General features: G+C 47.2%; 1 protein-coding gene across 3 annotated transcripts; it reads right to left on the reverse strand.

The window, feature by feature from the left end:
- Positions 1-1,862: 1,862 nt before the first annotated feature.
- Positions 1,863-10,124, reverse strand: Foxr1 (forkhead box R1). 3 transcript variants are annotated; one of them, NM_001429666.1, is given in 6 exon segments: positions 1,863-1,935; positions 2,310-2,548; positions 3,756-3,985; positions 4,179-4,429; positions 4,523-4,597; positions 9,632-10,124. In NM_001429666.1, coding segments are annotated over 6 exon segments (891 nt in total). In that variant the 5' UTR covers positions 9,693-10,124; the 3' UTR covers positions 1,863-1,900.
- Between the last annotated feature and the right edge of the window lie 4,346 nt (positions 10,125-14,470).

Consider the following 14,470-nt stretch of genomic DNA (forward strand, 5'->3'; position numbering starts at 1 on the left):
CTGTGTCGTTCGGGCTGGTCTGGGACTTGCTACACAGCCAAGTTCATTACCTTTAACTGGAGACAGCTCTTCTCCTGCTCGCTCATCAGCTCCTAAGCTGCAGTCTCCAGCTTCCCCCTTCTCTTACTCATCATCACAGACTTCCTGGTTGATCTTGAACCTTAGATATGAGCACCAGAAAGGAGCTTCCTTGTCCAGCTCTCACTACCCCATGTTCATGACTGTGACCTACTGATTCCACTCCCTCCACCTTCCACACTGAAAGTCATCTACTCCCTACCCAACCATCTTCAATTCAAGTACTACTTCTGGCCACCGATGCAGAGGCAAGATGGTCAAGAGTTCAAGACTGTCCTTGGCTAGAGACTTAAACATACAAAAGACTTTGGCATGGTGGCACATGCCTTTAATCCTAACTCTCAGGAGGCAGGCAGATCTCTGAATTTGAGGTCAAGTTCTAAGCTAGCAAGGGTCACATGGTAAAGCTGTCTGAAAAGGGTGTGTGTGTGTGTGTGTGTGTGTGCTCGTGTGCACTGGTGGGATGGCTCTGTGGGTAAGAGCACTTCCTGAGGACCTGGGTTTAATTCCCAGTACCCACACAGCAGCTCACATATCAGATCCAGGAGATCGGACACCCTCACACAGACATAAATAGAACTAAATAAATCATTGAAAAACAAAAGAACACTTCTGCCCTTTTACCAGGTAAACCTCAGGAAAACTGACCTGAGGGTAGGAAGGTATTTATACAGGAGACTGCAACTAAAGTTAAAGAAATTGGGAAAATAAGGGTTCAGATAAAATTAACTTTCCTACCTGTTCTGAAATAAAAGACCAGGCTAGCCTTAAATCATAGAGTTAAAAACAGCCTTGAGGGATTGGGGATTTTAGCTCAGTGGTAGAGCACTTGCCTAGCAAGCGCAAGGCCCTGGGTTCGGTCCCCAGCGCCGAAAAAAAAAGAAAAATAAAAACCAGCCTTGAATTCCTGGCCCTCCGGACTGTTCCTTTTAAATGCTGGCATCAGAGGCACATATTACCATGAATGACCTGGTTATTAAACAAATGTGTGTATGCGCACACACGCATTTGCTTCTACACTCATACCTCCCTTGCTCCCTCATGGACCCACCAACTCCCATCTCTCCCATCCCTCCTCGTCCCTCTTCAGCAGGAAGTAATCAGATCTGAATCAGTGCCCTTATACCCAAAGAGGCTCGGATGTTTGATTGGAACCCCTGCTTACCCTCTGCCCAAGCTAAGAACTCCCAATCGCTCTTCCCTCAACTCTGCTACAAGAAAACTCTGGGCTAACATGTCATCTCTCCCTTTCTCCACATTCCCAGCTACCCAACCAGTTCGCCCTCTTTACCTTATATGGATACAATCCCAGCCCTAGCCAGTAAAAACCCCTTTGCTTTTAGCCCAGATGTGTGACTTCCGACCTTCACCTGTGAGATCAGTGAACTCACCCAAAAGCTGCCTTGCAACAAACCTATCTTTATAGATATGTGAGTACACTGTAGCAGTCTTCAGACACACCAGAAGAGGGCATCAGATCCCACTATACATGGTTGTGAGCCACCATGCTGGGAATTGAACTCAGGACCTCTGGAAGAGCAGTCAGTGCTCTTAACCGCTGAGCCATCTCTCCAGCCCTCTTTATACTTCAGATGCAGCTTCAATTGGTTCATTTCATCCATGGAGAAACCTACCTACCTACCTACTACCTACCTCTACCTACCTACTACCTACCTCTCTAGCACCTGCCAGCTTCCAGAACCTCTACTTTCATTCTTGGAGCTGAATCCCACTCCCCGTTTAGCCCCATCCTCAGAGATCACATGCACACACACAGACACAGGTGTTGCTGAAGGAATCTTTAATAGGGCATGGCTGATTCTTATTCTTGAAGGTCAAAGAGGAAGGGCATCACATCTGTAAGAGAGTTCAGAGGAGCTTGCAATCTTGACCTGCTGTCCCGGGTCTGCTATACTATCTCACGGAGCTTAAGGGTCCAACGCTACCTCTTTTGAAGCCTTTCTGCTCGTTACGGTAGAATCCTCTTAGCAGATAAACCCTCATACTTTTTACCCAGCTCGAACGCCATTGGGCCAGGATTCTGGGCTGTGAGCAGAGCCTGCAGCAACCTGTTTCCCTATTCCTTGTACACAAACTCTCACTCACAAACTCATCACTCCTGTTCTCCCTTTAGATGTCTTTAGAGTCTGATTGAGGGAGGCACATCTAGCCTAGGGTCTGGGCCTCAGGTCCCCCACCCCTGGGCTCATGCACTTGACAAGGCTTCACACCTGGCTGGCTCATGCACTGCTGGATACTCTGCAGCCGAGTGGAAGCCAGGGTGCGGGCCTCCTCTGAAAATCGGCGATGTCCCTCCTCAGTCAACTTCCAGAGGCAGGATCGAGGCCGAGTGCTGGCCTCCCCCTGCTTACTGACCGGCACTTTCTCAAAGCTGTCTCGGAAACAGAGATTGTGACGAACTGTATTCTTCCAGGCTTCTGGAGCTGTCCGGAAAAAGGGGAAGTGCTCTCTGTGGACAGGGAGGAAGAGTAAAGAAAGGCATGGGGCCTCTGAAGAGGATGCACTGTGGTTCTTGTTCTTCCCCAGGGCCAAGAGTCTCAGCTTCCTCTCAGGGTAAAACAGGACAGACGGGTCTGGAGTTGCATTTTGCTGGACGAACCACAACTCAGCTTTTTTCTTTCTTTCAGTCCTTGAGACAGTCTAATGTAGCCCAGATGGACCTTGAACTCACTGGGTAGCTGTGGGTGACCTTAAACCCATGGCCTTCTTCCTACCTCTGAATCCTGAGTGCTGGGATCACAGGCCTGTGCCACCATGCTAGGCTGAGGAATTCTTCTAAGGCTAGTTTACTGCCCCCAACTTCGGGCTCATCTTTGCCCCTCCCTCGAGGGCTGGTGATTTTGAAGGCAGGAACAAAGCAGAACCAATAACAGAATTAAATCACCCAAGGAAAAAAATAACCTGAGACACCGGGCTCTTTGCCTAATACCAGGGAAGGCCTCACACTCATGCACGACTATCAAAGCAAAATGTTAGCTGGTTGTGGCCCGCGCACCCCTAATTCTACCACCCAGGAGCAGCACACCCCTAGTTCCACCAACCCACCACACCAAAGAGGCAGAGGAGGTCAATCTCTGATGCTGAAGGCAACCTGGTTTACACAGTCAGTTCTAAAACAGCCACGGCTACACCCAGAAACCCTGTCACCTGGGAGGCAGTGGCAAGTAGGTCTCTGAGTTCAAGGCTAGCATAAAGTAAGACTCAGGCCAGCCTGAGCCGCAAAGTGATTCCTTGCCTCAAAAAAAAAAAAAAAAAAGGCCCTAATTTCAATGATAACACATACGCACACATACAATGCAACTTCTCAGTGAGGCTTCCTTGACCCTTGGAGGTTACAGGGTTCTGTGCGGGGGCAGGGCAGTCTAAGGGGCAGAGAGTGGGAGGTGTTGGGGATACTGGGTTCTACTCTGGCTAATCTTTTGGGGCAGTGTGGGAAAAACTGCAACTTGACCCAGGAGAATTGGTATGTGAGGGAAGGCTGAATTTTAAGGGGTGAAGGGGTGGGAGTGGTTATGTTCTTGAACGTTGGGTAGGCATACATTTGCCTAGGGAAATAAAACCAGAAGGGAAAACAGTCAGCAGCCTAGGGCCAGGTTGGAAGTTATTAAACCCTGACCCTCCCCTTCCCCTCCTTCTAGGGCCCCCTGGGCACCTACCGAGTGAAGTTGTAGATCTGCTGCACGCTGAGGCCACAGGGGGGACTGTTTCTGAGTGCCAAGGCAATGAGATGGAAGTAATGAAGAGGGGGGCGGGACCAGAGCCGCCCCTCTGGGCTGATGGCTTGCCGGAGCCTCCACCGATTCTGGAGTGGGGCCCTTGTGGGAAGGGATGGGAGAGCCACAGAGAAGCTGTCATCACGGTCCTTGGCCTCCTCCTCTTCTGTAGGCTAGAGGGGCACAGAGTAGGATCTGGTCCTGACTCCTCGGCCTCAGCTTCAACGTGCAGTGGCAGATAGGGGAGCGGTCTAGACTCCATCTCCCCAGCCCAAGGGTACAGGTCAGGTCTACACGTGTTCATCTTTTATTGGCCCTCAGATACCCGGCTGCTGATGTTTCAACCCTGTGCCCACCCATCCATACCTCCTCCCAGATGCTAGGGGAAGAGGCAATGTGTTTCTCCTTCTGCTTCCTCTTCTGCTTGCGAGGAGGCGGTGGCTGCTGTGCTGGTATCTCCGAGGCTTCGGAACAGCTGTCTTCCTCTTTCAGGGCTGACTGGGAGGCAGGCGGTGCGCTCGACGAGTCTTCCTTTTTGACCGCAACCTCCAGCTTGCCAGGAGGATACACGATGTTTGGGTTCACCCACATCCACAGATTGGGCTTAATGTCTGGGCCTGGGCAGGGGAATGGGAGATATCTCATAGTTCACTGGCTTTGGGGAGTAAGGTTCAGAAGATAGAATTCTGTCCACAGAACTCACTACTTACCATCTTTATCAGGGTTGGGTATTTTTTCCAAAGGCAGTTTTGGTGGTTCAACGATTCGGAGTCTGTATAGGGCAACTGGCCGAGAGAGAGAGAGAGAGAGAGAGAGAGAGAGAGAGAGAGAGAGAGAGAGAGAGAGAGTCAGGAAAGGCAGTTTCGGTGGTTCGGTTCTTTGGAATCTGTATTTGGCAACTGGCAAAAAGAGAGTCAAGATATTCTAAAATTCCCACTGTTACCCCAGGATCTGCGGCCTTGAAGATCTCTTGGGGTAGGTGTGGGCCAAGTCCAGGTAGTATGAGGTTATAGGGGCTGGTGTTCTTTACCTCTGACCTCAAGTTTCCTGCATTCTTTTCATACTCCACACATACTATACTATCCTTGAACAATCTCATGCCCATGGCTGTGAGTTACCATCCATAAATCCAAGGCTTCCAAATCTGGCTATGTATCGGACTTCTCTGCTAGCTCTAAGGCAGAGATGCAGACTGGATGTTGTTGACAAGTACTTTAAACTCAGTTATCTCCTCTCTCTCCTGCTCCTCTTCCTTCACCCCTCCTCCACCCTCTCCCCACTCTGCTCCTTTTCCTCCTGACATCCCAGGCTGGCCTCAAACTTGCTATACCCCTGCCTCAGCCTCCCAGAATTACAGACTTCATGATTAGCATATTTTTAATTAAATCACATTTGCTTGGGCCAGCAAGATGGCGGCACATCAGGCACATCCTTCAGCCCTATTCTTCAGCCCCTGCTCGGAAGTGTCATTCGTTATTTAGCCTGACCTTAGTAAATGGTGCGTTACTCCCTTAGACAGTCGGTATGACTGAAAGTAGAAGTCACAGTCAGTGGCGTTCCTGTCTGTAGGTAGATCTGAGAGCCTTGGATTTACAGATGGTGACTTATGGCCATCAGTTAAAGGTCTCTGCACATGCAAATAATACCCAAAAATAAATTCCTTGGTTGAGAAGATAGCTCAGAGCACTTGGGCATGACTTCAATCTATAGAACCAAATTAGAACAAAGACAACAGCCAGGCATGGTGGCCTGTGCCTTTAATCTCAGTATTTAGGAGACACAGGCAGAAAGATCTCTATTGGAGTTCCAGGACAACTAGAGAACTAGAGCTATGTAGAGAGACCCTGTATTAAATATACTACTACTACTACTACTAGTAGTAGTAGTAGTAGTAGTAGTTGTTGTAGTAGTAGTAGTAGTAGTAGAAGTAGTAGTAGTAGTAATAATTAATAATAATAATAATAATAATAATAATAATAATAATAAAACCAGCCAGGCAGCGATAGCTCACACCTTTATTCCCAGCACTCAGGAGGCAGAGGCAAGCAAATCTCTGAGTTCCAGGCCAGCCTGGTCTACAGAGCTAATTCTAGGACAGCCAGGGTTACAGAGAAATCCCGTCTCCAAAAACCATAAAGAAAGAAAGAAAGGACGGAAGGATGGAAGGAAGAAAACAAAACAAAAAACACAATTCATCAAGACAACAAAGCAGACAAACGCAGGCATAGCACACACCACACTGCCAAGGAGCCTGGTAAGAATTCCCATTACAAACTGCAGTGTTTGGGGTTTTCTTTCTTTCTCAAGACTGGCTCTCTCTGTGTAGCCGTGGCTGTCCTGGTACTCCCTCTGTAGACCAGGCTGTCCTCGAACTCAAGAGAACCACCTGCTTCTGCCTCCCGAGTTTAAACTCCCCCACTGCGGGGTTTAAACTGCAGTGTCTTCACTGCACAAAATCTTTTGTTCTTTCTCTTTATAGGGTTGGCGGGGGAGGTCTTAAAGGCATGTACCGACACACCTGGCAAGATTTCTTTGTAAATATGCTGTTCTATTTACTTGTGTGAATGTTGGAGGGCACATGCCAGCATGCAGTGGTGGAAGTCAGAAGGCAGCTTGCCGAGAGTCCATTCTCTCCCTCATGGGAGCTCTGGTGACCACACTGAGGTCATCTGGTTTGACTGCAGACCCTTTTACCTGCCAAGCCATCTTGTCTGCCTTTACTGTCTTTATTGTGGGTTTGTGTGTGTGTGTGTGTGTGTGTGTGGTGGCATAGAGCATGATGTTTTTGTGTATATGTGTGTATATGGAGTATGCATGTTTGTTGTGGAAGCATCTCTGAGTGGCAGAACACCAATATGTATGGAATGTGTATGCAGGCACCTGTATGAGTGCATATATATATATATATATATATATATATATATGATATAAGATAGATATATATCTATCTTAAATTACAGTTAATTTGAAGGGGCTGGCTCTCTCTGTCACTATATGAGACTCAGGTGGCACAAACCTTTTCATGCTAAGCATCTAGCTGCCCCTAGTTTTGTTTTTTTTTTGGGGGGGTGGTTTTTTTAAGGAAGGTCTATCACTGAACCAGAAGTGCCCTCCACTCTTTTTTTTTGTTTGTTTTGGTTTTTTTTTTTGTTCTTTTTTTCGGAGCTGGGGACCGAACCCAGGGCCTTGCGCTTGCTAGGCAAGCGCTCTACCGCTGAGCCAAATCCCCAACCCTTGTGCCCTCCACTTTTAAATGCTGGGGTACAGGCACAGAAAGTCATGCCTAATTTTTGAGGCGCGTGCTGGGAATTTGAAATCAGAACCTCACAGTTAAGTGTTCCTTAACCACAGAGCCACTTGCCTGGTCCCCATGTTTTTGTTATGAAAAGAAGACGACTTAGGGCTAGGGTCAGTTCATCAGGAAAAGCCCTTGTTTGAGATGGCACACGCCTGGGTTCAATCTTCAACCACAAAACAGAGACAAAATATTGTGTAAGACTGTATTGAGATGGAGGGGGGTGTCTCGTCATGTAATCCTGGCTGGCCTATAACTTGCTATGTAGACCAGGCTGGCATTGAATTCATAGACTCGTCTGCCTCTGACTGCTGGTGTAATACTGTGCCCAGCTTCGAAGGTTTATGACTTTACGACATCATCCTATGGTATGTGAGTGTCCAGTTGATGTATATTTGGATTGGATTGTGTTAAAATATTTGATTTATCCAGTATGGTGGTGCAGGGCTTTAATCCCAGTACTTGGGAGGCAGAGGCTGGTGGATCTCTGAGTTCAAGGCCAGTTCTAGGATTGCCAGGGATGCAATCACATACCAAGAAACCCTGTCTTGAAGAACCAACCAACAAACGAACAAAAAAAGAGGCACAGGGGTTGGGGATTTAGCTCAGTGGTAGAGTGCTTGCCTAGCAAGCGCAAGGCCCTGGGTTCGGTCCCCAGCTCCGAAAAAAAGAAAAAAGAGGCACAACAACTTTGATTGATAAACCTGTCTGTAAGAGCACACACCTGTAACCCCAGTAGTAGGAGTCGAGAGCAGAAAGATTGTGAATTTGGGGCACAAAAACTTATCTGACAATTTTGATGGACATAAAAACATAGTAAAGCCAAGGGGGTTTGTATAGGGTTATATAGTCCCAGCCCTTGCGAGTCTGAGGTGGAAGGATTACATTTGGAATGCAAAAATTGTACAGCACCTTTAGAGGATGTAAAAGCCTATTGGAGCCTATGAGATGGTTCAGTGAGTCACAGGGCTTGCTGTCTGGCCTGCCAATTTGAGTTTGACCTCAAAATAGAATGACCAGACTCCTATAGGATGTCCTGACTTTCACATGTGTCCTATGGTAAGATCTCCGTCATACAGTGAGACCCGGTCTCAAAACAACAAAAGAAAATGTTAGGGCATTGTGTCTGTCTCTGTCTCTGTCTCTGTCTCTCTCTCTCTCTCTCTCACACACACACACACACACACACAATAATGTATTTGATCAGATTTACCCCATTTCCCTTTGTTGACCCCCTTTATTCCTTCATTTGGGGGAAGGGGAGGGCAATAGTTTCTAGTCCAAGCAGCCCTTGAGTCCTGCTGAAGCCAAGGATAATCCTGACCTCCAGACCCTCCTGCCCATCTCTCGATCTCAGTCCTTGTAACACCGTATCAGCCGGGTTCTGTAGGCTCTACCACTGTTTTTATACTGGGCTGTCTTCTTGGGGATGGTTATCTGTTTCCTCAGTCTCTACACTGGATTCAGCCTTGGTCCAACTGTTGTTACTCTTAAATTCTAACCATATACCAAAGCCACTCAACACGTGTCACCAATCACACTTCTCCCCAGAACCCCATGCCCTGACATCTGTCTACTCTTCCTGTTTAGATAAACAGCCCCAAGCCAGGAACTCCAGCCTGATCTAGAGTTCTGGACTCAACCCAATGCTTCAAGGGTGAGAACCTGTCTCAAAACAAAACAATACACAAACGTGTCCAGAAACAAAGAGTAGGGCCTTGCACAAGACACCTTTAGGCTGGTCTAGAACTCCTGGGCTCAATCACTCCAGTCTCAGCTTCTGAAGAATAAGACATTTATATGTGGACGTGGAAATGACAGATCTGACTAACTGAAGTGGGGAGAGTAACGTTAACCCAACGACCTTGCACTGGGAAAAAAAAAATCAACACACTTTAAAAGCAAGAGTGAGTTCTGTCCCCAGCTCCGAAAAAAAGAAAAAGGAAAAACAAACAAACAAACAAAAAAACAAAAAAAACAAGAGTGATCACCTAAAACTTGAACTTTCGGTTCAAGGACGAAGAAAAACTTAAAAAGAACAGGTCCACCATCCTGTTGGCACTATTAACTCCATCTTGTACTACAGATAAAACGAGAGGTGGGCTAGCATCCCGGGATGGTGGCCCATGCCTAGAGCACCAGTAGGTCAACTGTTAAGACTTGAGGCAAACCTGGGTTTCAAAACAAAAACATAAATAGCAACAACCAAAGACGCAAGGATTACCTCCCCAAAGAGAACAGTGATTGTTTTCACACCGAAAACTAAAGCCTGCGGCATGCCAAGTTCTCATGCGCAAGCGCCAAAGCTCAGATGAGGTCTAGGAATGTTCTGGGGGTGATGGGATATGAGCTGTAGCCCACAATATGTGGACTCTGGGAACTCAGTTGCGGTAGGGCCACACACACGCCTGCGTGGGATTCGAGACCCTGATCCCAGTGAAGTGGCGAGCCTGGGAAGCCAGAGGCGGTCCACCCACTGGATGCCGCAGCCACCCACGCGCCCCTCCCCCACAGCCCCACTCACGTTTCTGCTCGGCCTCCGACAGGTGTGACGTGGTGAAGGACAAGAAGCACTCATTGCCCATATCCCAGTCCAACAAGCCCGGGACCTGGCCATGGAGGCTGGCCCAGAAGTCCCGGTCCTGGATTTTGGGGTCCACTTTTAAGGATAGAGGAGACCAGTAGTGCGGGGTGCAGGAGGCGGAGAGACTCGCTTGCGTGGAAAGTGCGTCCTCAAACCGCGGGGAGTCGCGGGTGGGAACGGTCAGGAGCGCAGCGCCCCTGCAGACACTCCGGATTGCCTCAGGATCCACCCAGCTCGCGCTCACCAGGTTTTCCTGCGTCTGCGGATGTGGCTCAGCTGCTTGAGTGCCTGTCGAGCAAGTTCGAAGCCCACACCCCCTAAAAACAGATTTCGAGCTACATTCCTAGAATCAATTACACTTGGCGGAAGCACAAATTCAAGGTTACCCTAAACTACCCAAGCAAACTGGGCTCGAGGGGGAGGATCTCTGGGTGGGTGGGCTAGGGAATGGAGGGGATGGAGGAGGAGTTTAAATGCGGGGGCGTGGTGGTGCAGGTTGCTAGACCAGCAAAGGTTTTTTTTTTTTTTTTAAGGCAAAAAAAAAAAAAAAAAAAGGAGCAGGGAGTGTGGGCGCAATTCAGGCCTTTAATCCCAGCACTCTGGAGGCAGAGGCAGGCAGATCTCTGGGAGTTCAAGGCCTACAGAGTTAGTTTCAGGAGGCTATACACAGAAATCTTGTCTCAAAAACATAAACTATAAAAGAACAGAAACAAATAAATGAATGACGAGGAAAAAAACAGGATGACTCAGTAGGTAGTAGAGCAGAGATTAGATTAAATAGCAAACTGGTTTAAATTTTTTTTGTTTTTTTTGTTTTTTTTTTTTTCTTCTTTTTTTCGGAGCTGGGGACCGAACCCAGGGCCTTGCGCTTGCTAGGCAAGCGCTCTACCACTGAGCTAAATCCCCAACCCCCCCTTTTTTTTTTAACTTCAAATTTACAGAAAAAACTTTATAGCTATCTACTTTACATCCTTATTAACCTTTTATTCATTTATCCGTTTATTTTTCTCAGTTCCGGGAACGGGTGGGCCTGGTACGTGCTAGGCAAGTGCTGTACCGTACAACTATAATATCTCAGCCCGTAAGCGTCTCTGTACATATGCACGTATACACATATATTTCTTTTCAGTTTGTTGAAAATAGGCTCATAGCAGCTGGACTTTGAACTCTGTGTACTGAGAGTAGCTGGGAAATCTCGAGCTTCTTTCATCTACTTCCCAAGATTCCAGATGTGCAGGGCTGGAGAGATGGCTCGGTGGTGAAGAGCGCTGGCTGCTACTATTCCTAGAGGATCCCAGTTCAAGTCCCAGCACCCACATGACAGCTCACAACTGTCTGTAACTCCTGTTCCAGGGGATTCAACACACTTACACGGACACACACAGAGACAAGATGACCAATGCTCGTAAAATTCGACCTTTTTTTTTTTTTCCGGAGCTGGGGACCGAACCTAGGGCCTTGTGCTTGCTAGGCAAGCGCTTTACTGAGCTAAATCCCCAACCCCTGCTCGTAAAATTCAAAGTAAATCATTTAAAAAAAGATTACAGGTATGTACCATCATGCTCAGCTCCTTATACACGCTTTTACATATATGTTACAGTCCATTTATTTTATGGGTGTGAATGCATGTGAGCATGCCACGGTGCTAGTGAGGAGGTCGGGGGACAACCTGGGGCAGTTGGTTCTCATCTTCAATCATTGGGTCCCAGGGATAAACTCAGATTGTCAGATTTGGGGGCAAGTGCCTTTATCCACTGGTTCATCTTACAAATCCTCAGTAGATATTTTCCTTTCTTTTCTTCTCTCTTCTTTTTCTTTGTTTGAGACACTGTCTCTCTATCCAGGAATTCCCAATGTAGACAAGGCTGGCCTCAAATTCAAATAGATCCACCTGCCTCTGCCCCTAGGGTGCTGGGATTAAAAGTGTATACTGCCACATCCAGTTCCCTGTTCTGGTTTTCTTTAATTAACTGATGGCTGATCAATGATGGGAATAGAATCCAGGGCCTTAGGTAAGCCAGGCAACTGCTTTACCACTGAGTTACATCTCCAGCCCTTAAAAGTATATCATTTGTAATGAGTCATTTAGTAATTTGTCAACAGAATATCCTTTTACCTAGAAACACCTTAGTATTTCCTAAAAACAGATATTAGCTTACATAGACAAAATCAGGAGTTGGAACTTTCTGTCTTCCTGTCTGTCTGTCTGTCTGTCTGTCTTCCTCCCTCCCTCCTTCCCTCCCTCCCTTCCTTCCTTCTTTCCTTCCTTCCTTCCAAGACAGGATCTCACTACGTAGACCAGGCTGGCCTCAAACTCACAGAGACCTGCCCACTCCTAGAATTAAGGTGTGCATTATTATACCCTGCTCCCTTCTGAATTTTAAAGACATGTCTATACACAGGTGTCTGTGTGCATGCATGTAACATGCGTGAGGATACCCTTGAAGGCTGGAAGGGACCCTATCCCTAGGAGCTGGAGCCACACACTAATTGTGGGCTACTGAAACCTGAATTCCTGTCCTCGTGATTGAATAGCCAAGTGCTCTTTACCTCAAGTGCTGGGATGAAAGGGGTGAGTCACTCTGGGCATTGGTGGTACACACCTTTATTCCCAGTACTTGGGAAGCAGAGGCAATTGGATCTCTGTGAGTTCAAGGCCAGTCTGGTGTATCTACACAATGAGTTCTAAGACAGAGGGAGAGAGACCCTCCATCTAAAAAAAAAAAAAAAAAAAAAAAACATACAAAAAGCATGAGTCACTATGACCTTCTGATTTTTCATTTCTTGCTTGCTGTTGGGCTGTGATGCTGGAGATTGATCCCTGGGCCTTGTAGCAAGTTTCAAAGCACTGAGCTAGACCTCCAGCCTTGATTCTTGCCTTTTAAGGTGAACTATAACCCATTACTGGATCACAGTTACTGCTGTACATCTTTAATCCCAGCTCTTAGGAGGCAGAGGCCCGGGGACGTGTCTTTATCATCATACTCACGGTGTGGAACAGGCCATCCTGGTCTACTTAGTGAGTTCCCAGACAGCCAGGGCTACAAAAGTGAGGCCCGGGCTCAGGAAAACAAAACAAAACTAAACAAAAAACAAAACCAACTGTTTTGTTTTGTTTTTGAGAAGGGGCCTTTTCTGTTGCCCAGGACTTCCTCGACTTCCTGGGCACCCTGCTAAGCCTTTTTCTGCTTTTCACTACCAATCTGAGGTGAGAAAAAACCTGTAGAGGAAGAGTGATGACGACATAGCAGGGGGTCGGATCTCTGGCAGCCCTGACCAGCCAGACTCAGCCACTCTTCTTCCAGGAGCCAATTTAAAAAGCTAAATTAATAGAGAAAAGTAGAAAAAAGAGATGTATTCAACGTAGGCATATCAGGAAAGATCTAGTGGATATCCTCCAGGGTCCATCTTCACTATTCTAAAATGATGGCGAGGGTTATGTCCTTCTGTAGGGCTTTAATACAAAGACAGTCTAGGAGTCCCAGTCAAGGTGTGGTCCTGTGCACCACTGATCCATCATTGCCTGAACTCCAGTGTCTTACAGGGTGTCTGACTAGCTGTAGATGTTTCTCTGAAGATAAGGCTCTCCTCCTGGCCAGCCCTGGCTTCCAAGTCTGATAGACAAAGGGGCACAAGTTTCTCTTTAGAATACACTCATTGCTGTCAAGCTGGTTACAGCCAAGGTCACAGAACAATGTCTAGGTACATAATGCCAGTGGGCGGGGCTTAGCGGTAGAGCCTAGAATTCGGGACACGCTGGAGTTCCTCCCAGTACCAACACCACCACCACCACGAGAAGCCAAAGAGGGAAAACCAGAATGATAACTATAACTGTAGTAAATCCTATGTCATGTATACTGGTCATCTCTAAACATTCTAAACTCAGGGGAGGGCCATCTCCATTCGGAGCCTGTATGAGTCGAATGATGTGGTGCTTGTACGTGCAGTGGTTAGCTTGCTAGTACAGTGCTCCTGCTACCACAGGAAGCCAAGCTCCAAAACATCCCTTCCTCAGGACACAGACTCTCTGACCAGTTTGGCCTCCACCTCCACTCTCTGTTCCCCTCCCATCATTCAGTACACCCCGCTTTTATTTACTTCTCTTACTTTGTGTAGGATATGGTCATATGTGCCATGCAAGTTGGAGGACACGCTGTTCCTTTAAGGCTCCACTGGCCAGCAAGTTCCCTGGATCTCTCTGTCTCTGCCCCCAACACTGAGGCTTACAGTATGTGTGGTCATGATCACTTTTTTTTTTTTTTTTTTTTTTTTTTGAGATAGGGTCTCACTATGTAGACCAGGCTGGCCTCACACTTACAGAGAACTCCTTGTTCCGCCTCCTAAGTGCAGGGATCATGATTTGTTTGGTTTTCCTTTTTTTTTTTTTTTTTTTTTTGGAGCTGGGGACCAAACCCAGGGCCTTGTGCTTACTAGGCAAGCGCTCTACCACTGAGCTAAATCCCCAACCCCGGTTTTCCTTTTAATGAGAATTCAAACTCAGATCCTCATGTTCGCAGAACAGATATGCTCACCCGCCAACCCATCTCCCACGGCTAATATTTCCTTCCCTTACTTTGAAGTCTCATTTAGCCCAGGTTGGAGTTATACCATGGGGCTAAAATAGCTGCCTTGGGATTACCATTGCTGTGACGAAACACCATAACCAAAGCAAGTTGTGGAGGGAAGGGTTAATTTGGCTTACAGACCCAGAGTCAGAGTCCCAGTGAGGAACCTTGGTGCAAGAGCTAATGAGAACAATTTATTTAAAATACGTGTTGG

Source organism: Rattus norvegicus, chromosome 8 (assembly GCF_021556685.1).
Source record: "Rattus norvegicus strain SHRSP/BbbUtx chromosome 8, alternate assembly SHRSP_T2T, whole genome shotgun sequence".
Classification (NCBI taxonomy): domain Eukaryota; kingdom Metazoa; phylum Chordata; class Mammalia; order Rodentia; family Muridae; genus Rattus; species Rattus norvegicus.

Bases quoted from the DNA above. Each gene is read 5' to 3' on its own strand.
- Foxr1 (XM_087561875.1), bottom strand. From the start codon at position 4,403: ATGTGGGTGAACCCAAACATCGTGTATCCTCCTGGCAAGCTGGAGGTT. The intron at 3,986-4,178 runs GTATGGATGGGT...GTGCCCCTCTAG, and splicing joins CCCCTAGCATCTGGGAGGAG to CCTACAGAAGAGGAGGAGGC. The intron at 2,549-3,755 runs GTAGGTGCCCAG...CCCTGTCCACAG, and splicing joins CAGATCTACAACTTCACTCG to AGAGCACTTCCCCTTTTTCC.